We start from the raw sequence: 27,623 nt of genomic DNA, 5'->3' as shown, positions 1-27,623 counted from the left end.
TGATGAAGCTTTCAAGTTAAAAGCAATCGTTAAAAGCAGCGTAAAAAAGTCCACCGTCACCAACGGGTTTGGAAAAGCCGGTTTGCTGCGTGACGGAGAGAACAGCGCATGGAGTGAATGTACACTCCATTTACGGTTTCTAAGGAAACCGTAAAAGCGGAATTTTGCTTTGAAAAACTCACAGCCTCCGTGTGAGCTGGAGACATCTTCTCCTGCTGATTGAGCTGCGGGGCCGATGACAGTCTGAAGGCTCCCACACGTAACAACGCATCCGCCCCTCATACACAAAACGTACAGTATTAAGTCCGATTGCTTTGCACAGAAACGATTTGCTCCTTACACTGGCGCAATGGGGACGAAGTGCTCCTCCTTGAAGCCGCCCTGGCCAGAGGTGTCGGAGTAGATAGGAAGGGGAGACAAGGAGCGCGCGGGGCGGGAGCGGAGTGCAGAGGCTTCTGAATTCTGACGCACGCGCCGCACTGAGGCGCGCGTATCGCGCTGAGGCGCGCGCTTTTTAGTCGCCGCTGCTTTATTTTACCGGTGTGTTTTTTAACCAGTCCTGTTACTCCCATAACGCTGCCGCGACACAAGCGGAAGGAGAGCTTTTCCCGTTCACCCCTCCATGCACTGCTGATACTTGCTCATTCTTAAACACATACAACAGTATGGCGAGCGGGGCGTTGGCCCCGCCTTTAGCCCCTAAGACTCATGGGAAATGTGGAATCGCGGATGTAAATTTCCTCATTATAACTGAGGGATGTAATGTTGATTATATGGTTACTGTTTGTAATTTTATGTGTGATACCTAGATTGTCAATAAGTAAAAAAAAATGAAATAAAAACACCATAACTGAGGAACTTGTGAACAGAATATGGGTCCATGCTGTTTGACAGATGTCGATACATTCAAATACGTGAGCCAGAGGCAAAGCTGGCACCACCCACAATGTGCTAATGAACTGCACTCACTCTGGGATGCTGGCCTTGATCTGTCAGGATGACAATATCGCCTAAGGCTTGTACTCTGACGCGGCTTGTGTATGTATAAAAGCAGTCAAACACGTGAAAATGGGTGGGTGCGGCTTGTAATCGGGTGCGCTTTGTAGTCCGGAATTTACAGTACATGAAATCTTTCCACCTTTATCCACCTTTGTCATGGTAGGGAGAACACGTCAATGTAAGGGTGGGGTCATCTAAGATAGCACAAGGGTTAAAAGCTCAGAAGTCGCTTTGTCACGTCTCTGTTCCTCCTTCATCATAGCGTTGCTAAAGTATTCATATGCCACATCTTGAAGACCGGTCCGTGAAAACTTAGTCTGACGTCATACCGGTCCGCAGCGTTGAAAAGGTTGAGGAGCACTGTGCTATGGACCATGTGGGTGTTTGGGGGTCTTCGCCGCCGCCGCTGCTTCAGTGGGGAATTTGGTGTTGGGATGTCCGGGCTCTTTCTCTCTTATTTTACATTCTATCCTCCACCTCAGCAGAAAATGAACACTCACTCAAGCACAGGTGTCTGTTCACCTCTGCACAAATAGTATGTGTGTCAGAAGATTCATAATTCCATGTTGTAACAGTAAAATATGTCCAACACAAGAGGCCCTCAGTTTTCATCTATTTGTTGGACAAGACAAGGTAAAAAAACAAAAAAAAAGAAGAAATCTTGCTTGTTTGTTATTGACCATAATTTGCAAATGATTTCTTTAAAAATCGGACGATGTGATTTTCTGGATTTTTGTTTTCATTTTGTCTCGCAGTTGAGGTTTACCTATAATTAATTAGTTAGAGAGCTTGCACAATTGGTGGCTCACCAAATACTGTTCTGCCCTACTGTACATAGTTTTCAAGAAATATATTAAAAATGTAAAAGTCGTTTTAAGTGAAATAGATTTAAAAAATGCTTATGTAAGTTCCCACCTCCTTCTGATACTTTGAAAAGTATTCCTCAGGTAAAAAGTTTTCCAAAGCAGCGATCTTGACGTCGGTCTAAGTTTACATTGAAATTCAAAAGCACCTGAATATTTCCCAAAGGCTGCAGTTTTCTCTTAACTTTCCATGACCATCATGGTGATGTGATCCCAACCTGCATCAGTTCCCCTTTGATGCTTCTGTATTATTGTGGTTTATTTGCTTCAGCTCGATCGGTGCGGCTTTATCTGCATCACTCTGCATGTGTCTGAAACGAAAGTCACAAAAATGAGACTTTTTTTTTTTTTCTGCAACAGAAAACAGTTTAGCAGGAAGAAAAAAACCTTTGATCCTAAACAATTTTCTGAAATCAGAATTAAAGTCCCCTTCAATTATCTTTTGATCTATCATCAAAGGGTTCCCTATGGTTCTTTAAAAAAAACATTTTTTGGCTAAAAATGCCAAAATCTAAAAACCTCTGTCTCTTTCTAGGACAGTTTCTGCAAAGCGGAAGGAGTTCATTTAAAATTCAATTTTAACGGTTTACATTTCCAGAACATTTAACTGGTTGCATTGGTCGCTTGTGTGAGTTTGTACCTTCCTTCTTCAACATCCAAGATGTTTTCAGGGAGGTGGGCATTCAGAGTCTCCGGAAGCAGGAAGACCAGGCTGCCGCTAAAGATCCCGGTCCCAGCAAAAATGAGCGGCGGCAGAAGAAGCCAAACGTCCTCCAGCAGCATCACCATAGGAGCCAGCGAGCTTCCAATCCGACAGAGACATGAGGTGTAGCCTATTCCACACTGCCTGTACAAAAAGAGAGGTAGAAGCTTCATGTGTGAACGTGGACCATGACATGAAAGCCTCTATGAGAAAAGGTTAATGTCTTCAGTAATAAAAGAACTACCAAGATAAACCAAGTCCAGTTGACTTTGATCCGTACAGTCAGCCTAAATGACTATTTCTAACGATTGGCCTGAATAGAAAAAGGATCTACTTATTTGCTCCCCATGATTTTGATTTCTTCTTCCTTCTGGTGAATTAACCCTTGTGCTATCTTAGATGACCCCACCCTTACATTGACGTGTTCTCCCTACCATGACAAAGGTGGATAAAGGTGGAAAGATTTCATGTAATCCATGGACACCAGTGAAGATCACAAATCATTGAAGACAAAAGGTTCAGAGCACTGTCTAGTGGGTCTAGATGACCCCAATGTTAAAGTGCCTAGGATAGCACAAGGGCTAAAAAGTCCATCTGTTTTTTGGTGCCACACCAGGACTCACTTCCAAGCTAATGAAACACAAGTGTTTCAGACATTTCTGGGTTTTGTTCCTTGGTCCACATTCTTCTCCTGAAGGTCTGGCAGTCCAGCTCTAAATTTCTTTGTGCATTAACCACCAAATGCTGGTCCCTTAGTTTATTGATCTTGTTTCTGTTCCTAAGGTCGTCACTGACGGTTCTCATTCATCCAGGTGACGTTCTGAAATTGTTTCCATGGTTGTTTGTTCAGACCCTTGTAGGTTCATCCTTCCGTCCAAGGTTCAAGCGGAAAACCATCCAAGGACTTATCCGACTCCCACCACCTGCTTGGTAGGGCTCATCCTCACTGTTAAGAGTTTTCTCTACACTGAGAGGGGAGTATCTGGTATTTGTTAGTTTAAGAGTACTGTGGAGGCTTTCTGTACCATTTCACTTGATCTTAAGGCCGTGTCAAACAGCCACAACGTATATTTTGCGCATTTTCCACGTGTGAAATTTCTGTATTTCGTGTTTCATGCACGATGCACGTAATTCCTAAGTGTTTCTTGCACTCGTCATTCGTTGATATGCACAGATTTGTTTTTTTTTTAGCTGTTCAAATTTTTGGGTTGTTTATGAATGACACAGTTTATGCATATTTTACATAAATCTTACGCAATTGTGCGTGATTTTTGCGAGATGCATTTGCAAGTTTGTGGCTTTATCGCTTTCATTGTCATCCATGCGATTTAACGAAGTAAAAAGATTTTGACAGGTAAGACGTTGCACGACTCCTGCAGGAGGAGCCTGAACAAATACTTTGAAGTAATTAATGAACACACAAGTAAACAGGCGGTGACATTTTTTTAGATGTGATTGCATATACTTCCTGAAAAGTCTTTTCTCTCAGAAGGATCTCCTGAAAGAATTAACATCTGAACAGGTGAAGTAAAACAGTGATTTCCACAAGTCTCAAATGCTTCTAATAACTTCATTAAGCATTAGAAAATAACAAGCCTAAAAGTTCCACCTTTTTTTTTTTTTTACTTTTTTGATTGTCAATTACCTGAGGACAGTTGGGTAGAGCTCAGCTGAGTAGAGGAACGCAGTGGTGAATGCCCCCTCAGAGAAACCTTTTGCCACCACGGCAACAACTGTACGAACAACTGTGTAATCTGCAAATCAAATCAAATCAAATCAAACTTTATTTGTAAAGCACTTTTCATATAAAAATATAACACAAAGTGCTTTACATTAAAACACAACAAAATATAAAAACAAGCATGATGATTAAAAAATAAATAAATAAAAATAAATAAATAGGACCCCCCTCCCAGTACCTAGCCCCCCACTCCTTCCACATCTCCCACCCCCTAACTGATGGGAAAAGACAATGAGAAATAGGCTGAGCACAAAAACAAGATGCTGGAAACGCTGATAATTGGAACCTCCCCCTCTGTGAACAGCCGCATAGACAGCCAAATGCAGCATCCCAGGTGGGGACCGCTCCACCACAGCTGAGCAGTGATATAGGTTCCCATCTAGAGCCGTAGTGGCTTAACAGCAGCCGACCCAGAGGGAGAGGTTCCAGCTGAGGAAGCACCGGAAATAAGAAAATGAATACAAACGAGAATCAAAAAGTAAACATATTAATAAAAACAATAAAACATTGAAATAAGGTAAATTAAAATAAGGCGTTAAAAATCTAGTTCAAGTTCATAAAACAAGATAAAAATGGATAAATAAATAAATATAAATAAATAATTAAATACATACATATAAATAAATAACTGAATAAATAGATAAATAAAAGTAGTGAAAAAATTGACTAAAAGCCAGGTTAAAAAGATGGGTCTGTAGCCTTTTCTTAAAAGCATTAATGCAAGCAAGAGGGACAGCGTCAGGTTTTTAGGCTCTAAATGGAACGTCTGACCATCGATTGTGTGAGAGCTGGACTGCGTGACTCCTCCCCCTGTCTAGTTCCAAACAGGAAGTACCCGCTGGTTCCAAGAAGCTAAAATCTCACAGACTTCAACAGAGAAACAAGCAGCTACTCAATAATTCTCTTTTTTCCATCATATTTTTGTGTGTCCTGTTTTTCAAATTATAAACGGTCCAATCAGGTGCCTTAATAACAGTAAGTGGAGCCTGCTGGCCCCCACATCAAATGGTCAAAATGTTTATTTGACCGATTTCATGCAGCCCGCTGTCCAGTGGTAGGGATCGCTCCTGATTGGTGAGAGTGGTTGCCATAGAAATGTTGACTCAGACCAATCACTGCTTCCTGACGGCCTCTGGATCAAACATGGCTGCGTCCATATTCCCCCAAAAAGACGATCAAATTGACTTTTTGTCAAAGGTTAGCCATGAGTGATTTCACACTCACTCGGTCCAGTTCTAATTTACAGTCAATGGTCCTGACCTTCGGAACCAAACCCACCTAGAGGTACTGCTGTGTTAATTCCAATCAGAACACCTGTTGAGATCAGAAACAATGCCTGGCCGTTACGCCGGCCTATCCAATCAACAAGAAAGAAAGCCAGGATTTTGGCGGGAACTTCAACTGCTCCGTAGATGAACTGGGTGAGGTAGATGTTCACACCAAAACCCGAGATCCTAAAACTGATCCCGTAGTAAAGGAAGGCGACTGCAAACCTGGAGGTGCAGAAAAGTAGTTAGAATGAAAACAGGAAGCAGTTTTAGATCCACAGAGCAGACAGAAGTTCATAAAGGGAGATCTGGTACCAGAAAAACCCGGAGCAGAGAGTGATCTTCCTCAGTTGAGGAGTTTTTACCAAATCCAGGTACGTGTGCTTCTTTTTAGCAACTTCTGACACGGTTATTTTGGCCAAAGTCTGAAACACAGAAAGTAATAGCTGCAGGAAACTGACAGTGATGCTGCAGAAAGACAGATTATTGATCACTTTTCTAATTGGATTTGGTAAGATGAGGAGTGACATGGCTAGATGTTTAACTCTTATTAAGGAAAGTATAAAACTGAATGAGTGTCACAGCATTTTTGTCAGAAAAAAAACGTAATTTAAACGACAATTGGTCAAACTAACAAAACAAAACAAAATATCATCCAAAGGAAATCCCTCAGGCACTTAGAAACAAAAACACAAGAGCAATGTCCTCAACCCCCTCACCAATGACTGGTATGAGTGCTTGGGACAGTTCGTAATGGGCCACAGAATAAAAAAGAAATAAAAAGCGACCTTCATTATTATTTTGGTTTTATTTCTGATCCAAGAAAGTTTCTCTCCACCACATCTGACTTATTCTCATGTAAAGTCGCACGGGAACGTGTGGAAAATCGTGGTGTACCGAGCAGTTTAAGGCAAGGATAGCAGAAATTGTATCAAAAATCCTTAAATTTATTTTCAAAAAGCATCTAGGAGAACAAATGGGGGATCCGGGGGATCATCATTTTATTCCCAGATTTCTGCTTTTATCGTGAAATTCAGCAAAATTGAAATTTCATTTGACTGGAATCTCATCATTTGAGCTTTACCATTGAAATGTTTTTTTCATTCTTCTGCTTCTCATTATCACATCTTGCTCCTCGATACTCAAACTGTTGTCCAGTTTCCACCTTCGATAGTACTGGTTGGTGGTTCTTGTTAACTCAGACGAATCCAATAGGATTTGGTTCTGGTTTGGCTGCCATTACTGAGAAAACTCTCATTATTTACCAGATTTTGGCAAACAAGAGCACTGGATTGTGCCCCCTTGTGGTACCTGAAATAAAAGCGAAGTTATTTGTACAGAACAAGATTCACTGACTGCACCTCTGTATCCAGTTTGGCGGTGTCCTCTTTCCTCCCATTCATTTTGGCACACTGAACCAGATACTTCTTTGCTTCCTCGGTTCTGCCATGAGTCAGCAGCCAGCGCGCTGATTCAGGCAGCCACCTGCAGGCAAACACCAGAGCCTGTTTCCCCAAAACAACAACCGTCTGTGGTGTTTTTATTGAACAGCTTGATCCGTCTTACCACCAGGAGATGATGGTGAGAACGATGGGGGCCGTCACCACCAATGTTAGATGCCTCCAGTCTCGTATGAAGAAGGCCAAAAGGGCCAGAAGCATGTTCCCTACACTCCATGACAGACCAGTGATGATGGTGGTGAACGTCCGATGCTTTATGTCAGTCCACTCGATACCTGGAGAGATGTTTGATTTTTCGTTTTGATAAAAATTCAACCTTTGATCTCAATTATTTCTAAAATACCTAAGGTCAAAATTACCCAGAACGACACTAATGATGGACATCCCACTGAGGGCCATGCCACAGAGGGCTCTGGAGACGGCAAACATGACGTAAGAGGTGGAGAAGGCTGAGGTGGCTCCAAGCAAGGTGGAGGAAATAAAAGCCACCAGAATCATCGACTTACGTCCAAATCTGCAACACAAAAAAATAACTGAAGTTTTAGCAGAATCAGTTTCACTATGAGATGGGTAGGCTAATTTGTTTTGTCGGTTGTTTATTTGGTGTTCAGATCTGATGTGAAGCTGCGCTGAAAAGATAGAACAGAGCCGGAAAACAACTGTGCTTTTGGTGATCTTTATATCAAAAGAATAGATAGTTTGTTTTACGAATGCAAACATTTTTGAGAGGATTGTTCCTGTTGCTGTACAATTAGAAAAAACACCAAATTATTTTATGAGTACCGTATTTTATGGACTATAAGCCTCTAATTTTTTCGTAGGTTTTGAAATATGCGGCTAATACACAGGTGCAGCTATTCTGGGAATGTTTTCCTTCCGCCGCTAGGGGGCGCTCTAACCAGAGTTAAAAAGAAAAGATAATAGACAAAAAAATATATATGCAAAGGAGAACAGACTATGCTTTTTCTTTAGCAGATAGAACATGCAGATATCTGCGGCTTATAGCCCGGTGCGGCTTGTATTTCTTTTTTCAACATTTAAATATATTTAAATAGAGTGGATGTGGCTTATACACAGGTGCGCTCTATGGTCTGGTAATCTCAGGTGACATTTGCTTTAGTGCATAATGTTTCATTTAATACTTGGGAAATGTTCACAAAAGCAGGTTTTTGAAAATCAAATTCCTTTTTATTACTTTTCACAAGGACATTTTCCCTCACCTGAGTTCATGAAAGTAAAAATACAAGAACAATTTCCCCTTTTGTTCATGATAGGCTAATGTGTTATGATTTCATCTGTTCCCGTCTGTTCTCTGTCTGCAGGGGTTGGGTGGAGAGCTGCTGTCTTTGCTCCTACCCTGATCCCACCTTCTATGAACACTGCTGCAGTTTAAATACCCAGCTCATTCCCTGACACCATGGCAGATCGTCCAATGTTCATTCTCTGTGCCCGCCCGCCATACATTTCATCAACATTTTAATGTAATTTCAGCCTTTAAATGCTGATCTAAAGATTTGGATTCTTAAAATTGATGTTGTCTAAATTTAGGAAGTTATTCAACATTTTACCCTTTAGTTAAGGATTTAAAAAACAACAACATTTTTTTTTAATTAATACAACTGCTGCAGAGGGCCCCATGTTATTGTTTACCTGCCAGACTGCTAAGTGCGCCACAGATATTAATGAAATGCATTGAAATTACTCTGTGGTATGAGGGGCCGTATAAGACATTATTTATTCTGAACCATTCACATTCATACATTCTTGCTCTCACAGTCATATATACTCTCTTTCGCATACATATATTCTCTTACGCATCCATATATTCTCTCTCTCACATTCATACATTCTTGCTCTCACAGTCATATATACTCTCTTTCGCATACATATATTCTCTTACGCATCCATATATTCTCTCTCTCACATTCATACATTCTTGCTCTCACAGTCATATATACTCTCTTTCGCATACATATATTCTCACTTGCACATCCATATATTCTCTCTCTCGCATGCATATATATTCTCTTACGCATTCATATATTCTCACTTGCACATCCATATATTCTCTCTCTCGCATGCATATATATTACTTTACACATACATACATTCTCACTCTCATTGTCACTCTTAAAAAAGAATGTATGTATGTGAAAGACAAGTATATATGAACGTGTGAGGAAGAGTTTATATGTGTGTGTGAGAGAGGAGTATGCATGAAACGGAAGTTACTTTGCATGAAAAGGAAGGCACTTTGAATGAAAAGGAAGGCACTTTGAATGAAACGGAAGGCAGATGATTTCTCGTGCTCTGATTGGACGAGAGGCCGCCACCTCCCATTTTGAACACACTCTAAACCCTATCACTTGTACTGACTCATAACTATTAAGGTTACACAACTTAAATGTCATTTTGTAGTTGATTCAACTATAAAGTATTAAGCTCTATCAAGATTTTTTCAAATTTAACTTAACAGTGCTAAATATTTTAAAGCTTATTTGTATCTGGCACTCAAAAATTTTAAGATCCGTGAAGTAGCGTCATGACGTCATCACGTACTGGTGGGAGGGTCTTTCGTTTTCTCTACGTTAGCTCAGGTGGCCATGTTGGATTTGCCGAATGCGAGTATGCGACGTTTGAAATTGAAAGTCGAGCATTTTATTATTCTGCAAAGCGTTGCGATTTCGTCCCGCTTCAAGACGCCCCAACCTCGGGTTTTTTATTTCATCCGCCTCATCGCTGATGGTGCCGTCTTGTCTTCAGCCCTGATTTAATTTGGTAAGTATCGTTCATGGTTTATTTTGAATGAATGCTTTAAAAATGCTCTTATACTACCGTAAATGTGGTTTACTGTTGTTTAAACATATGTGTGTTATGATTGTTTTAGAGATTAATGTGGAAATGTATACATGATTAGTTTGTCATAGCAGACGTATGGCGAGCCAAACCCAAACTGCATTTCTGCCCGTAAGTTACGACAGTGATGAGGTTTTTTTTTTTTTCAGAGGTAGAAATGATCTGTTATGCTGCAATCACACTAAACATGATCCGCGTGTGAAATTCGCGTTGGAGGCCTCTGTCTGTGGCTAAAGTTTGCTGCTGGACATTTGTCCAAAAATGTCACTCAAAGCCTCTAACGGTTGTGTGGGAGGAGCTACCGCCAACAGTTTTAAGCCTGGTTGCTACATGGAAGCATTGGGTTTTGAATGCAGCTTTAAGCTTTTATAAATCACTGATCTCCGTTATAAAAAAGGTTTTTGTAAAAATAAATTAATCAACGTGCTCGTGTTGTGTTCAGGTACCGAACTACAGAGTGTTCAGTGTTTCACCTCCAGGTAGACGCCAAGGCCAGCGAGGTAACTTGTCTCAGTTATTTGTCTAGAGCTATTTTAAAAAAACAAAAAATGCAATAGGTTGTGTAGTGCAATAAATGTTTTTTGATCAGAATATAATTGAAACATTTTTTAACATTGAAAAATCTCTTTTGGACTTTTTCAGATACTGAACTTCAGAAAGTTCACCAGAAAGTCACCATTTCACCAGAAAAGAGCCGTCAAGTGGGGGAGTTTTATACTTATTTAATACATTCATCCTGAACTATTACCATTATTAGATTTATACGGCAGCATGGAAACATTTATGCACATTTTAACTAGCCAAAGGTCTAAATAGAGCTGAAATTATTTACATTTGAACTAAACATATTTAGATTGCAGGCTGAAGGTGGCACAATGGAATGGAGGTGCAAGTTGTGTTCTGTTACTTTGGCACTATGCAGTACTACATATAATACTGCAGTACTACATAGCCAATATTCCAAAGTGTTTCCACTGCCATGTATGTGGAGACACTTTGGAATATTGTCATGTCTTTATGACAGTATATTACAATAATAAAATGATGTTGCATTAGCACCATTCCATCATTTGAAACCATGAAAACTCATCTGTCAAGATCTGAAATGGATTTATGTAGAGTAGATGCAGTCAGAGGAAATTGTGCAGTTTTTACATGTTTGTGTAACTTAAAGCTGCCCTTTTCTGAGACTAAGTCCACCAAAACAGACAGGAACTGGCCAGCTTGGTTAGGATTTATGACCTCCAGGTGAATTTCTAATGTGCATAATTCAAAAACGGATAACAAATCATTTGTAAACAGCTGTAAGAAGCCACGGTGTAACTTGCCTTCAAATGACTTTGGGTCTTTGACCTGAGGTGGATCATGACATAAACACTGTATTGTCCTCTTACTAGAAATAGACATCTAGAAAAGGTATCATTTTATTATTTCTTAAAGTTCCTTAAGTAAATATTGGAAGTGTTTGCTCTGCATTTGCTTCAAAGGTAATGGATATTTCTTTTTATTCTTTTAGGACCAGCGTGACGTGAACATGAGACGGGCACTTGTCCTCCTTGCACTTCCTGTTTATCTGCATGAAGATGCCTCCAACTTCTTCAAGACCTGTACAGTAAGTGCACACGACTCCCTGTCAATGGTTTTCACTAATCCTTTAATATTGATTGAGATTTTATTGAGTGACATAATAAATAGGGCAATTGTTTGTAGTTTGTAAACTGAGTGATATTTTTAAATGGTTTTAAAAATGAGACGGAAGATGAAAGGCGAACATCAGGGACTCCTGATTGGAAGGAGTGGGAACCTTTTCGTTTACCTTTTCTGCTCCTGATCCATCATTATTTGAATAAAGAAAAATGAAGCTTTAGTCTTAAATTATTTTATAAATGTCCTCCTTCAGAAAAATGCTAAAGAACTTTTTAAAAACACAATTTTAATTGGAGTTGGTCCTTAAAACATCATAGCCAGTTGATTAAAAGCTAACAGAATGTTAGCATGAAAAGATTCCTATTGACAGATGGCAGGAATGTCAGTTTTGTACATTAGTGTGATGAATATCTTTGAGGGTCTGAACTCATCTGTGTTTTTTGTTTTGTATTTTCCAGAATACCAGACCTCACAGACACTTCTGTGGGTATCTTCTCAGTTGTCGTGGTGACGCTCCGGATGCTGCCGTCAGTGGTCCCACAGATCTGGCTGACTAATCTCTTCTAACTCTTCGGGGACATCTATGCTCTGGACCTACAGCACCCCAAAAAACTTGAACTTGCCTTCATATTTATTCAGAATGCTGTCTTGAGCCTTGAGGACAGCAAACCACTGAAAGGACATTTATTGACGCTGAAGAATGTTTCGTTGAGTGAGTCTTCCAGAATGGAATATTTGTTGGTTTAAGTGTTATGTAACTAATGTGTTTTGTTGTGATCATTTGCTTTTTCTGCCGTAAAATACAAAACCAACTCTTTTTGTCAATATGTTGTGTGGCACTCTTATAATGCAGTTTTATTGCACTTATTGTTTCTTCATCCTCTTGATATTTGTGCTTTTTTTTAAAGAGCAATTAAAAAAAGTGTATTAAGCAATCACTATTGTGTGGCCTTCACGTTTGTTGGTTTTTATCAATGTTAGCCTTTAAAATGTAGTGGGGCAGTATCAATATCTCTGTTTAGAATACATTTTAAGATGAAGAATTTTAAATATTTTCAATGCTACACATTTAATGAGTTAGAGAATTTATAAAGCATTTGAGTGAATTTTACATATTTTATGAGTTGAGTAATATAAAAATATAGTTAGTTAAAGCGTTTTTTAGTTGGAAAATATTAAAAACTTTAAGTAAATAATCTCTCTTTTATAAGTTGAGGAATCTTAATATTTTTTATATGAAATAATACAAATGTAAGCCAACTGACAATATGAATTTTAATAAATGTTAACTTAAAAGTTTTAATAATATAACTTAACTGTTGCGTAATCTGTTACAAAATAATTTTTAAGTTCAGTCAACTCGCTAGGGATTACAGTGCAGACGCTAACATGAACAAGCAAGAAATCCCAAATTAACAGACTTGTGGTGTGGAAAGGTATGTTTTTCAGCTAGCAGGAATAATCAAAGTATCTGTTCTCTGTTTCAAAATGAGATTGCCACAAAACCGTATGTTATCTCATACTGGAACAGCTTTGGATGTAGAATTCAGTGGGAAAAGGTTTGGACCCTGCCACAAAAGTATTTCATCACCAATAAAATCAGAGAAATTTCTTTCAAAATTCTTCACAAATTTTATCCAGTGAAACATTTCTTTACTAAGTTTAAAAAAGATCTGGACATAAACTGTTCATTCTGTCATTCCTCACCAGAAACTGTGCCTCATCTTTTTTGGTTTTGCTCTTTCACTCAACTATTTTGGAAAGATGTGATACATTTTATAAGAACTCATCTATGTGAAGATTATAGATTATTTTACGAGCATATTATTTTTGGATATTTTACACAAGAAAGACTTAATGCAGAAAAAATATATGTAGTTAATTTACTTATAATTATGGCTAAATACTTTATACACAAGTGTAAATATGCCAACAAAAAAACCGTGTTTTATGTTTTTCAGAAAGAAATGGTTTTGTATGTGAACAGTATTAAATCTTCCACTAACAAAAAAGCTGTCAGAACAGTTGAAACATGGTCTCTCCTGAAACTTTAACAGATTCCTTTGCCTTATTATTTTTGTTTTCTTTTTGCATAACCTGTTTTACATGGTTATCATTATGTTTTTTTGTTCATTCTCATGGCGAACGTGAAGATTGTATTTTGCACAAAGTGGAGTTTTGTGTTTGGTATTGTGTATGTGCAAGATATTGTTAATAAAGTTTATTTTTAAAAAAAAACGAACCGGCAAGAAGTAGCCACGGGGGTCCTGCAGCCATCGGAACCTTAACACATATTTCATCTCCACCTCACCGTTGCCTTTTTTAAGAAATGACAGCTGGTTTTCCCACATTTATATGTAGTTATGGATCGAAAACAAGAGGAATTTGTTTTAATGTAAATGCGTGTTCCAGCGTCTACAGGAAGTGTCGCCCATAATTCACGCAAAGGCTCATGGGGGCTAGGAATAAGGTGGATACGGATTTTCTGTTTCGGTGGCACTTCTATTACCATTATTGGTATTTGAGACATTCCTTTGTGTCTCTAGAGATGCAGACAGATTTGTGACCACTTGAGGTGAAGATAAAATATTTCTTAAGGTTCCGATGGCCTTCTTATTGGTTCATGTTAGCGTCTGTTCAAAATGGGAGGTGGCGGCCTCTCGTCCAATCAGAGCACGAGAAATCATCTGCCTTCCGTTTCATTCAAAGTGCCTTCCTTTTCATTCAAAGTGCCTTCCTTTTCATGCAAAGTAACTTCCGTTTCATGCATACTCCTCTCTCACACACACATATAAACTCTTCCTCACACGTTCATATATACTTGTCTTTCACATACATACATTCTTTTTTAAGAGTGACAATGAGAGTGAGAATGTATGTATGTGTAAAGTAATATATATGCATGCGAGAGAGAGAATATATGGATGTGCAAGTGAGAATATATGAATGCGTAAGAGAGTATATATGACTGTGAGAGCAAGAATGTATGAATGTGAGAGAGAGAATATATGGATGCGTAAGAGAATATATGTATGCGAAAGAGAGTATATATGACTGTGAGAGCAAGAATGTATGAATGTGAGAGAGAGAATATATGGATGCGTAAGAGAATATATGTATGCGAAAGAGAGTATATATGACTGTGAGAGCAAGAATGTATGAATGTGAATGGTTCAGAATAAATAATGTCTTATACGGCCCCTCATACTGTGGACTTGTTGTGTAACCGACATTTAGGGTTTTGTGTGTTTGCTCCGGCCTCATGGGCAAACACTGAGTAGTTTGTTGGGAGCACAGCGGCAGCTGACTGAGTAAAAGACGCAGATGAAAACACAAATCACATGACAGCAGTGTGAGGAAGGAGCCTGCTCCGTAGAAGCACATGTGAGTGGAAAGGTTTTTTTTCTTCAAAGAACCGCTTTAAAAAAATTATGATTTTGGCTCATGACTTATGACTGATGGGATTTCAAATGTTATAATGTGGTCAGTTTATCCCAACATTTGCAGATGAATTCTGAGCACCATATAAATGATACAAAAAATAATAACTTTGTTCTAAAGCTGAGGCTGAAAACAGATGGTACCAAGATCCTGTGAGGTAAAAGCTCTATAGGGACAAACAGCAGAGGACTCTGACCTGAAGAGCAAAGAATATGAATATGAGGGACTTCAAGTTCTAAAAACCTGAGCTTGGAGGTAAGAAACGGTTACTCCGATGAGCCACTTTCAGAGGACGTTGTTGAAATATTAGAGGCAAATGGAAGAAGCTTTAGATTTTTCTTTTAAAGCAAAGTGGCATGTTTCTCCTCATCCACTTTTTGGCTCGTTCTTCCATTTTCATGTTCTGTTGATTTGGTTATACCTGTAATTGTTTACATTTTTTGGGGACCTGCTCTTTGTTTGTCCAATAAAAAGCACTGAATCACACTTCATGATTCAATTGAATGAACAGTTGAGTTATGGTAACTGCAGGAGGTGTGGAACAGACGTTTTTCTCTGAGGATTTACCCACAACTCACTTGTCTGAAAGTTGTCCAAACACAATGGCTCCGAACGTGACCCCGAGGAAGAAGTAGGTGGCGAGCGCTTGATTCAGATTTTTTTCATTACACACTAGATCCCACTGTAATGAAAAGTCAGATGGACAATTAATCAGTCAAGAAAACAATGAAAAATTCAGAGAAATTAGCACCTAACTGCTTAAAGTCCCTCTCAAAAAATCTTTGGATCTGTTTTCAAAGCATTACCAGTGATCTTATAATTATATGGATGTTGTTTTTAGGCAAAAAAAAAACCCAAAACGGTTGTTTTCTAGGACGGTTTCTGAAAAAATTCACCTCTGAGTTGTGGGCGTGACCATTGGTGTGGAGGAACCCCGCCCCCTTCCCATTACCCATAACTGAGAGGTGTCTGTTTAGACTCTCTCCAGCTCCTCACACTCCCAACCTAACATTGCTGGTTCAAAAAAAAATGGCGAGCAATATTGTAGCCACCCAGCCGGACAGTCTGGATCCAGATTCCAGCTTACACGAGGAAAACAAAGACGTACATGGATGCATCAGAATGGAGCGGCGCAAAGAGCTGGCCTCCCCAGCGTGTTTTCTGTCTGAATAGTATTAATAGTAATAGTAATTATTGAATAGTATTTTTGTCTGCTCCTGATTCACGACAATTTGAAACAAAGAAACACTCAGAAATAAACAGAAAAATACCACAAGGACACATTAAAACACCATCGACACATTTTTCAACAGAGTGAGTCTTATTATATTACTGTGTTATCTAGTAAAAACACATTATTGTTTTAGTTTTACTTAGTTTTTAAAACTAAGTCCAGATGACAGCCCCTAAACCTACTACTATGATGGAATCAACCTGGATGAATGAGAGTCTTCATAGACATTATTGCATAAAACAAACAGGAAATGCAACACAATTCTTCACAAAATAATTTTATATTGTGTTAAAAAGTTTGAGAAACACACCAAAAGAGATGAATAATTTTCAAAATAAAAACCAAATCATGATAAAGTTGCTGCTGAATGTTTGAACATGAAAGTCCCTCAAAAGCTGATTTTTATGTGATATCATTGAGTTGTGTTACTAGTTGTATAGGTATATTTTGTGTATATCATGTTACTTTTTCTTCATGTATTTTAGTTTATTAATAAATTAGGCACTAAATTCCTGACTGTGATCTCAGTCTCTCACCTTTAATTCTTCAAATTGAGGATATTTGAGAAAACATAACTTCAAACTCTAAACAATTAACTCAAAATCATTTGATTGTCAAAAAAAGTGAACATTTTAGTGGTACTTTTGCTAAATTAAACATCTTTTGTCAAAATGTTGCAGTGATGGAGTTACTGTATGGCAGTCATTGGAAAACAGAAGTTGGAGGTAAGAAATGTTACCTCAGAGGAAGTGGTGGAGCTTAATTCTGTCTGATCGAAGATCCAGCCGTGTTGGCACGGCACAGTGCCGTTTGCTCGGCTCAGGTTGCTGCTCAGCGGCAGCTCAAAGGCCCTGCAGGAGCTGAAGGAGCCGTCCTCCTCCTGGGGGATCCTGAGGGCCAGCACCCCGGGGTCGGTCTCCCAGCTGCTTCCATTCCTGTCCTCTGGGCTCCCGAGGGAGCAGCGGTGAGGAGGGGTGGCAGAGATGAAGTTGTGCAGTAGGAAGTGGAGGGGAAGGATGGCGCGGGGCAAACACAGGATGCTCAGGAGGAGAAACTGAAACTTACTGAAGCCTCCAATATCATCCAGGATTTCCTCAAACCTCATAGTGACGAGATGGAGGCTGATTTGCTGCTTCTCCAATAATCTCCAGCACAATCTGATTCCTCCCTGCAGTTAATATGTGGTCTCCCCCCTCAGTATGTGTGTGTCCTGTTCCAGTCACTTCTTTTAAAGTGGAGGGGGAGGTTCTGAGGGAAGGCTTTATCTGTGAGGTGTGTTCTAACATCTAACTGACCTGGTTTTCATTGATTATTTTTACTGGTGATTTTTTGTTGTTTTGGTCATCAAACAAGCAGTTTGTTCGAAACAGAAATCTAGTAAAATTCTCTACCTTAAACTTTTAGCTCTTGTGATTTAATTTACTAAAATGTAGCTGTTCATCCTGTTAGCATCTCCTAGATTTGTCCGACAGCGGCATCCGTGCCGTCGACTGTATAGGAGAGCTGGCGATCCGAACAGGAAGTAGCCGCTGCTTCCAAGAAGCTGAAATCTATTTTCTGTTGAGCAATAAACAGTTATTATTCACTAATTCTATTGATTAAAAATAACCATTCTTCCTCTCTTTTTCCATGTTCTTAATAATCCTTTTTTATAATCCTTTTTTATAAATCCTATAGATTTTTTCTATAGCAAATGCTATTAAAGTTAGAAACGGACCAATCAAATGCCTCAATAAAAGCAGGAAGTTTTAAATCAAACATTTAAAATATTTAACTCACAGATTTTGTGAATTTGCTTACTCCTGACTGGCCACAGTCGTTGCCATGGTTGCCAGTCCCTGCCCCTGTGCAGCCCCTCCTTGCAGAAGTTTTGTTCAAAACATTTTACGAACCATTTTTGGTTAATTTAGGATGTCATGTCGAGTTTTCTCTAAAAACTGTAAAGGTTAGAAAACTCTGAGACTTGAAAATAAGAGTGGCATCTATATTGATCAAATATCACTTCATCTCCATCCCTGTAGAACGACGCAGTATTAGGGCCAATTTACAAATAAAAATTGTTTTTCTTTCTTCAAATCACAACTTTAAAGTCCTAAATGTACAAGAAAGAAGTCATAACTGTTAAATTACGAGAATAAAGTTGCATATTAATGACTTTAAAAGTCGTAGTGTCAGAAGTGAGAGCTCTGTCTCCCCCTCTGGTCAGAGTTCTAGTCTCACACTTCCTGGATGCTGCACACCTGACGCTCAATCATTCAATCATCCACAGCACACTTAAGGTCTGCACTGAGTGAAGCGCAGCTTGTTTGTGCCACTCTGCTTTCCTTAGTGTCATATTTGGAGCTCATCTTCTGTTGTCTGACTCTGTCTGCCTCAACTCTCCTCTGATTATCTAATGCCTGTTATCGACTCCTGCCTGCCTGATCCCGATTTAGCTTTGTCGACTTTTAGCTGAGCTAATAAACCTGCTGCCTGTTCTTGTGTCACATAGGTTAAATTTATGACTTTTTTTTTTTTCTAGTAAATTTTAGTCTTACGACTTTAAAGCACATTTGCGAGAAAAAAGTCATTAATTAACAAGAAAAAAAACAACAAAGTTGCCTGTTTATTGGAGCTGTGCACAAAGATGAAAGATGTGGAGAGTTTTGTGAAGCTTTATTTCCAGATGGGGTTAAAAAAACAAAACAAATTCTGAACCTTTTGGCGAGTCAAAACCAAATTATTGTTAGTGTGGCCGGCTTTGCTGGGTTCAGTGTCAGAAATGCAGAGTTTCATATGTAAAATAAGGAGCACAGAGACACATTTAGGTGTAGATGATGCCACTTTATCCTGCTCTTTTCATTCACAAACCCAGAGGTCATGTTACGTAATCCCCCTCCTTCAAAGGAAATGTCTCATTTCAACATAAAACAACAAAAAGGAATGAAAATAGTCTGGTACATCAGCATAAGAACATTGAAAATGCTGAAAACTTGGCCTCTTCAGAACTTGTGAGACCTTCTCTTTCATTGAGGAAGAAAGGATTGAAGTGGACAGCTGCAGAGATACCGATGGTTTCATTAATGGGCTGCAGAGATCTTGCAAGCCACCCATCAATTAATAAAACATTAATAAACCGTATATCAGCTTCCACACATTTGTAACTGTCCGCTCTGCTGCTGCAGTGATGCTCACTTCAACTTTTATCTTATAAATTTACTATTTTTTTTGGTGTCCCTTTTATTTGTTTTTTTTACACTTATGTTTTACCAGAATCAGCTCAAACCAAAGAAAGTAACAACCAAAGTCAATGATCACAGCAGAAAAACTTAAAGAAATGCTACTAAAGGGTTACTTGAATTGTTCACAATTGTACTACTTGTATTGTGACTTCATGACCCATGTTTAACATTTCAGCCTGACCTTCCATTCTTTAAAGCTACTGTGACTAAAGAACTGCTCAGGACTCGGTCATGTGCATTTCCTTCTTGTACAGTTTTCCAGGAATGTTAAGCTGTGCTTCCACTTTCAACAGAAAATAACATTGTTTTATGAAGAAAACAATATAATATACGGTTGGTCAAAAAAGGATTTTGTTTAATCGTGCAAGTTCTCCCACTTAAAAAGACGAGAGGGGCCTGTAATTTTCCTCATAGGTAAACATCAACTATGGGAGACAAAATGTTAAAAAAATATCCAGAAAATGATATTTTCTATATTTTAAATGATTTATTTGTAAATTATGGTGGAAAATAAGTATTTGGTCACCTACAAACAAGCCAGATATCAGTCTCTCACAGACCTGTAACTACTTCTGTAGAGGATCCTCTGTCCTCCACTCGTTACCTGTATTAATGACACCTGTTTGCACTAATTATCTTTACCTCACACAGTCACACTCCAAACCCAGCTGTGGTAAAGACCAAGGAGCTGTCTAAGGACACCAGAAACCAAACTGTTGACCTGCACCAGGCTGGGAGACTGAATCTGAAATAGGTAAGCAGCTTGGTGTGAAGAAATCAATTATTAGGATATGGAAGGCAGACACGACCACTGATGATCTCCCTCCATCTGGGGCTCCCTGCAGAATCTCACCCCGTGGGGTCAATATGATCACAAGAACGGTGAGCAAAAATCCCAGAAGCACACAGGGTTTTGTGAAAGTCACCTAAAGAAATCAAAAGAAAAGCTTGAAAAGCTAAACACAATAAGAAACCGGAAAAGGTACTACTTTAACATTTCATTTTGATTTCCAGAAGGGTTATTTTGCTTTTTACATTTTGGTTTCTGAGGTTTTGTTTTGTTTTCTAAAATTAAAAGTTGTTTTACGCTTTTTTAACCATCGTTGTATAATTTGAAAAGCTTCTGTGTTGAGTGATTTGTTGACGTGATTTGCACTTCAGGGCCACCGTAGAATTAGGGTCAAACTTCCTTCCATCCTGGAGGATTCAGTGTGGCTGGATCTTTCAGCAGGACAAAGATCCCAAACACATCCAGCCAAAAAGAAGTGACCCCATCAGAAGTATGTCTCTGTTGATTAATTATGTCTTTTTTGCCCTTCTGTTTTTCTCTCAGTACTACAGTACATCCATGCCTATTCTCTCCTAATGCTACTGCACTTCTTTATGTCTTAAGGAGAGTTAGCATGTCTGGCGTATCAGCAGACAATCACATGACGTTGCGTGTAAAGACATTTATCATGTGTTTAAGTCTTTTTTCCGGGTAGAAAACTATTTAAAAAAGCAGTTACATTGCTTAACAAAGTTGTTGGAACTCTGACCTAAACTCTGAGATTGAGCAAAGTTTGCATCTTTGACTGACATAAACCAAAAGATGTTGCCACATCTGCGATTCAGCTTTCATTTGTTGGTTGGATTAGAATAAAAAATCATCACATCTCATTTTTACTTTCTATGTTGCTCTGATAAATTGGAGCATGCAGATTGACTGTGGCAGAGGGACTTCTTGTTTTTGCCCTAATACTGATGTTGTAAACACATCGACACAGTGAGAAAAGCTTTTTCTTTGTAAATTGTGTATTTAATAGTTTTGTCCATGTATGTTTTTTTTTTTTTTTACTTTGCTGTTGTTCCCCTCTTTGTCTCCCTGCCTCTCTGTCTGGTGTCCAAGTTTCCTCCCTAAACCTGCACCTTACCTTCCGCTTCCATTCCATATTCCATCAGCTGGCAGTGCACACAAAGAAGACCTTTCAAAATAAAACGCAAAAGAAAAAAACAGCTGGGGATGGAGTCTGTGGGAGAACAAAGGGGGGCATTCAACCTGTGGACATCATATGCAACGATGGGTTCAAAAGTTGGAACTTGCTCAACATTCACCAATGACTTTGCAAATCTTGTCGTTATGCATGTGTAAGCTTGGCTTAATCATATAACCGGTTGTAACTTTAAAAACAACAGACTTTTATTGTTAAGGATAAGAATTTGTTTGGCTACTCTCACTGTAAATGTAGTGTAAAAGAAAAAAAAAAGGAGAGGAATAAGCATTTCTGAATTGATACGGCTCTGATTTGAAGTAATGGCGCTGTCCAACGTGATGTAAACAGAATCCTCACAGCCACATTTCACTCGAACAGGATAAATAAACTGCATCCACTGCTGTCTGATGTCAGAGAAAAAGAAATGACTTTGCTTTCCTTTGCAGCTAAAAGTGCTGTATATTTCACAGTGTTACTTCCTTTAACATCTGTGGCATTTTTAATCTGTAATTTAAACTTTCATGTATGCCATAAAAACAACACATAAGGGTTATAAACAAAAATTTCATTTTATAATATAATTCTTGAAGTTAGTGCTAAGCTAATGCTGCACGTTTTGCTATTTGAACCAAATATTTACAAGTACATTTATTTAATTAAAACAAATAACTTGTTAGTGGATCTGATCTTCTTACATGTATCAGTGGTAAATCTCACCATTACAAAGAGTCAGTTTGTTCCTTCTGGGCCACCGGGTGACAATCTATTTCTGTTACCTAGGCAACAGGGAAGGTTTTCTAATTAGTTGCAAAATATGGCATTGTGCAAAAAAAGTCCAAACTTCCTCTTTTTTCGTAGTGAAAATAACATAAAAAACATCTTTTCTCGTCATTTTTAGAGACAGATGTCCAACAAAAGAGGTTGCTCCATTTTTACTGAAGTAGAACTTTTGTCCTGAGAAGCAGGTTTTATTAGAAGTAGTACAAGATTTATTTCAAATCCCATAAACATTTACATTAAATGAAAGAATAAGTCTTTAACACGACTTTGAAAATAGGATTTGAAAGGGGAATGGAAGAAGCAGTTTATGCTTCTAAAAATCCAAACCCCCACTCAACAACACTCGTGACAACAATACAACAAAATTAAACAATTTGACACAACGCTAACATATGAGAAACACCTGATGAAGACGGACAGACGCGCCCTATATACTCCGACCACACACCAAATCCACAATAAAAAAGGAATGAGGAAACACGATGCCTCGGCTGAAAAAAGAACAAACCAACAACTTTCCGCAGTCCAAGAGAATACACATTCTCCTCATGATTCTTGGTACGGCATTTCTGTTTTGAAACAAAGACTGAATGTTAGTTGGCAGAGAATTTGCTGATGCTTTATACATAATTTGGGCAGTTTTAAAATCGACCTGTAATTTTAAATTAAATGTGTTAAGAAAAGGTTTTAGTTAAACTGAAGGTTTATTGTGCAATAGTTTAAATGCAAGCAGACATTCTAACACAAGAAAATCATTAATTGTTTTGTAATATTCACAAAAATGTGCAACAAGTTAAAAAAAAAAGTACGAAAGGAAGTAATTTCTTTTTTACAGCCGAAGAGTAAAGTCTGTCAGCTGATTCTCATATGAATTTTATTTAATTCATGTTTGTTAAAAAACTAATGGATCAGAAATGATTATCTGAAAATAATCGGTTGCTTAAAAACCCCTGAGTCCGCTCAAGGGGCAGATAATTCAATGACACAGTTCTCCCCACAGGACGATGGTGCAATTCCTTAAATAAACCAGAAGAGCCGGCAAACCAAATCAAAGCAGCTGACTTTTTCCGCAAATGTCATTTTTTAAGTGATATTAAAGACTGCTGTTCACATGCTTGGGTTGTCTCAACCTTCTCCTATTAGTCCCTTATTTTTGGTCGTTATCTAAAGGCCGTGTCACACAGCCACTATATATACATTTTGCGCATATTGCACAGAAAAAAAATGGATCTACGTGGAAAAATTGAGAAATGTTGTCTTCACGCAACTTTCAGGTGTATCATGAATGAACCACATTAAAACCGAGTACGAATAAACCACACAGCGAACACGCAAATCAACGTAGAACATGAACCGTGCAGGATTTTTGCGCATTTTATATGCAATTCATTGGTGATTTGTGCATCAATTACATAATTTGAACGTGATTGTGCGCCGTATACATGATGTAAAAGTTATACATCGGTGGTACATGCGTGAACTGACCATGGAACGGTCGTGGAAAGCCACAAACTTGCATATGCATCTAGACAAAAATCATACATATTTGCGTATGATTTAAGTAAGAATTGCATGTAAACTACTTGAAAATAAAAACTTTGAACGACATAAACTGAATTTACATAAAGACCCGTCGGCCAAAACCCTTGACGGACATCTGCGCACATCTGCGAATGCAAGAAACGCTCATGAATGACGTATATCACGCGTGAATCACAAAAGGCCGAAATCTCTTATGTGGAAAATGCCCATAATGTAGGTGGTGCGACACCCCCTTAAAGCATAGATGAACCTGACCCTTTTAGTGCGTTTGTTTCTACCTAACAAATTTCTTTTTGAATTTATTGTAAAAAAATGTTTGTGGTAATACGTGATATCCATCTTTTTGGTACAGTGTCACACAATCATTCCACACAAGTGGCCGGGATAGGCTCCAGCAGCCCCATCAAGATGAATGAATGAATAATTCCACAATGAACCAGAAATGTTCCTCAAAGTTAAATTACATGTAATGCATTTCTTTTTTTTAACGGCAAATAACATAAAAATTAAAGCCTTTTGGATAAGAGGTGAAACGTCTTCAACTTTAAAAACCAAGTCCAAATGACAACCTTTAAACCTACTATATGATTTCTTTGTCATGGTAAACAGATGATGTGATTGGCAAACATACCGGTTTGTTCAGAGACTCCTGTGGGTTTAGAAAGTTTAACGTTTTTGGAATAATCTGGACAGAATCTGACCATATCCTTCTTGAATTACAGGGCATTATAATGGATTCTGTTGATTCTTTAGGCTTGGATGATCTTTTGTGGCATCTTTGTGATTTCCCTTTAACCGTGTTATGGACTTGTAATCTGCAGGTTTGCTCATTGCTGTGGTACATTAAAGATCAAAAGTAAAATATAAAAACCGAACAGATCCTTAATTTAGCCGGAAATTCAAATTTTCCGGAAAATATCCAGCAAAAGACCAGAGCTTTTTCTCCAAGCTTGTCTTGTTTGAGTGCTTAGTGTGAGCCTATGTAACAGGAGGATCGTCCAGAGGACATGCAAAACTATTTACATGAATTTTAACATGTCAAGGAGTCTGTGCCTTCGCCAGGGACGTCCCACGTGTCCAGGGAATGGGGGGGGGGGGGGGGGGGACCAAAGTCCAAGTTTCCAGTATCATTTTATTATTTTTTTAGGAGTTTTTTGTTCTCAAATTCCTAACTTTCAGTCATTTTTTAGCATGTTTTTAGGAACTTCCTATTTTTTTCCTTTTCATTTTGTTGCACATACCACAGCTAAAAAATAAAAGAAAACCATTCTAATTTATCACGTGTTGTCATGTTTTGATCTATTTTCTATGACAAGTACCTTTTGTTGGCTATATAATATCGGGTAAAAGATACCCCGCAGAAGTGATTATGCAACTTATTGTAGCGAAAGTGTTCTAGGGTTAATTGTGAGATTACTGCCCGGAAAATTTATGCTGAAGAAGAAAGAAAAATTGAAGTGAAAGTTATTTTTTTTGTATTTTTTATATTTCAATTTTTTTTTCTTCAATGTCCCTTTTGGGGCTCCGTAGAATCACACCAAGAGTGGAGAGAATATGTTTAAAATGCAATATATAAATCACATATAGCATTTCTCACAAACCTTTTTATCATTATTTAATTTTTTTATAGATATTTTGTCTCTTTTGATTTTATACTTGAAATGCACAGCTTGGCTTGCTTCATATATGCAGTTTGGTGTGGAGGTCTGTGTTCACACTGACTATATTCACACCACAAACACTTACATCTCCACACTGACCAGAGTACAGTGGGTTTCAACACCTGCCTGATCGAAGCTGACAGCCAGGGAAAAGCAGATTCAACCACTCATTTCCTTGAAGAAAGACAGAAACCCAACAAAACAGCTGTTACTATTTCACAAATCACAATTATTTACTAACTTATCTTAATCTTTTGACAAAATGTGCAGCTTTACAGACCGGTGGATGCTGTTAGGTTTTAAATATTTTTACCCGATCTTTTCTGAAGATTTTTCTTTCATCAAATGTGGAACAACAACAATTTTATCCACAAGTTAGAGATCACTCAAAATCGGATGTGAAACGGGACGATGTCGCCCCCTGGAGGCTGCGGCCTGCACTGCAGACTCCCCTCTGAAAACATCATCACTGCGCATTTTGGTTTTCAGCTCCTTTTTCTTTTTCCATCATAATGATCGTCACCTCTCAGGATTTTAATAAAACAGATTAACGTTGGCGCTGATGACATTCAACAAAACGACACATTTGATTGTTTTTGAACAAAAATATGAATTAATCTTTGCTTTAGGTCATCGATGCAGAAATAAAACATAATGCGTAATTAGTACTGGAACTAATTCAGCTATACTTTATCAAAATCAGAGTTCAGACTTTTCAAATCGCTGTTTGAGGCAGAGTTGAAGGTGTGACTTAAAGCAAAAAAAAATCAACCAGAGAGAGGGAGGGGAGAACCTGCCAAACAAAGATTTCCAGGCGACAGAGGCATCACTCCGATGTAAAAAAAAATAAATAAAAAAAATCACAGTTCCGTCTTTGACCGTGATTGCGCAACACCAGGCCTGGCAGGTGAGCAAACATTCAGCAGCTTTGCATCAACTTGCAGCTTTCTTTGTAGAAACAGTTCAGCGCTGTAGCACATATATTAGAGTTGATAAAACAAAGAACCATGATTTTTTAAAGCAATTTTTAAAGCAACATGAAGAAACAAATAAATCAAAGCTTCTAAATGGAGGTCGTACAAAAAGAACAAAATGACACATGCATCTTCTTTAGAAGATTTAAAGTGTTTTTATTGTCTCTGCTTCTGTTGGTGTATTTTAGCAGAAGCCTATTGGAGTTTCAGAATAAACATTTTGAGTTGGTTCGCCTTAAGCAGTTGCATGAGTCACCATGAGTGCAGTAAGTGTTTTTAACCGTTTTGTGCAGTTGGAAACACATAGACGTGTCTTTTTAGACAAAGGTCCTGATCAGACCACTAACAGGTGACAGCCTGACTTTGGAGTCACTTACAGTGGAGGCAGACGTCAGACTGCATGAACAGTGAAGGAAAGCCACAGCTCTGTGACTGAACTCTGCAGCTGAAGACGACAGATTTCAGGACAGGTTTAAAATGTAGTTCATGTCACGAAGCAGCAGGTGTGTCGTTGGTCTGATAACCTGACCTCCATTCAGAGGAAACAGCTGTGGAAGACGGCACACGGAAAACAAACGCATACACGTTCTGCTGTTTTTCCTGAGTCTATATTGACAGTTTTATTGAGGTTTTAGGAGGAGTTGGGGTTTTACTTTTTGGGGTCATCTGTCAGTCAACAAAGCTGCAAAGCAGAGGTTGAAGCTTCTCTTTAAATCCCAATTCTGATGCTGTTTTTGGCGTATTTTTCTGATGATGGAGAACATATTTAAAGAAAATAACACTTAAAATTGCATTTCTGAGGATTTCTTTGTTCAAATTCTTGTAAATGAGGAGCAGATGAAAAAAATGCAATTTAAAAGAGGTCGTATTTGTGACGTATAAAAACAAAACAAAACAAAAAAAACATGCTGGGTGGGCCACAACCTCCCCGTAAGTTAGTGGGAGAGCGTGTAAACAGAGAGCTCTCAGCAGCGGCTCTCAGTGCTCTGCAGAAAGTATATGTCCTAGAAAAAAGATTGAAAGGCCGCTGGGAACGATTTGAAAATAGATTAAAAGATGATTGAAGCAGGGCTTCAACTTCTCCATGGGCACGGACAAGACAAAACACATCCAATGTTGCTAAAAAAAACAATTTTCTATCATTTCTCTGTAACCAATTCATGCTCTGAAGATCAAAAAGCTCCACACTATTATGAAAAATTGTTTATTTGACCACTTCTTAAGCATTTTGTTTAGTTAGCAACGTTTTGACAACAAATT

General features: G+C 38.4%; 1 protein-coding gene and 2 long non-coding RNA genes across 5 annotated transcripts; 2 read left to right on the top strand and 1 right to left on the bottom strand.

Moving 5' to 3' along the window:
- Window positions 1-1,932: 1,932 nt before the first annotated feature.
- Window positions 1,933-17,422, bottom strand: slc22a7a (solute carrier family 22 member 7a). Its single transcript, XM_023954345.2, has 10 exons — window positions 16,952-17,422; window positions 15,557-15,660; window positions 7,394-7,548; window positions 7,141-7,309; window positions 6,936-7,059; window positions 5,890-5,999; window positions 5,585-5,799; window positions 4,211-4,319; window positions 2,503-2,709; window positions 1,933-2,173 (listed from the first exon to the last, which is right to left on the bottom strand). The coding sequence occupies exons 1-10, from the start codon at window positions 17,315-17,317 to the stop codon at window positions 2,086-2,088; spliced, it is 1,647 nt and encodes a 548-aa protein (XP_023810113.1). The 5' UTR covers window positions 17,318-17,422; the 3' UTR covers window positions 1,933-2,085.
- LOC144992229 (uncharacterized) lies at window positions 9,631-12,199 on the top strand. Of its 2 annotated transcripts, XR_013656119.1 has the most exons (5): window positions 9,631-9,812; window positions 10,333-10,390; window positions 10,533-10,591; window positions 11,407-11,502; window positions 11,996-12,199. It is a non-coding gene; the product is annotated as an uncharacterized LOC144992229 (long non-coding RNA). The 2 variants fall into 2 exon arrangements; XR_013656115.1 differs by lacking the exon at window positions 9,631-9,812 and having other exon boundaries at window positions 10,179-10,390.
- A 1,445-nt stretch (window positions 17,423-18,867) lies between the features above and the next one.
- LOC144994952 (uncharacterized) lies at window positions 18,868-22,020 on the top strand. Of its 2 annotated transcripts, none has more exons than XR_013658695.1 (4): window positions 18,868-20,187; window positions 20,279-20,315; window positions 20,595-20,713; window positions 21,322-22,020. It is a non-coding gene; the product is annotated as an uncharacterized LOC144994952 (long non-coding RNA). The 2 variants fall into 2 exon arrangements; XR_013658694.1 differs by having other exon boundaries at window positions 18,870-20,187; window positions 20,279-20,415.
- The last annotated feature ends 5,603 nt before the right edge of the window (window positions 22,021-27,623 follow it).

Source organism: Oryzias latipes, chromosome 1, assembly GCF_053564925.1.
Source record: "Oryzias latipes strain Hd-rR chromosome 1, Olatipes_Hd-rR_3.1".
NCBI classification, from domain to species: Eukaryota; Metazoa; Chordata; class Actinopteri; order Beloniformes; family Adrianichthyidae; genus Oryzias; species Oryzias latipes.
This window is presented reverse-complemented; position numbering and strand designations above follow the sequence as displayed.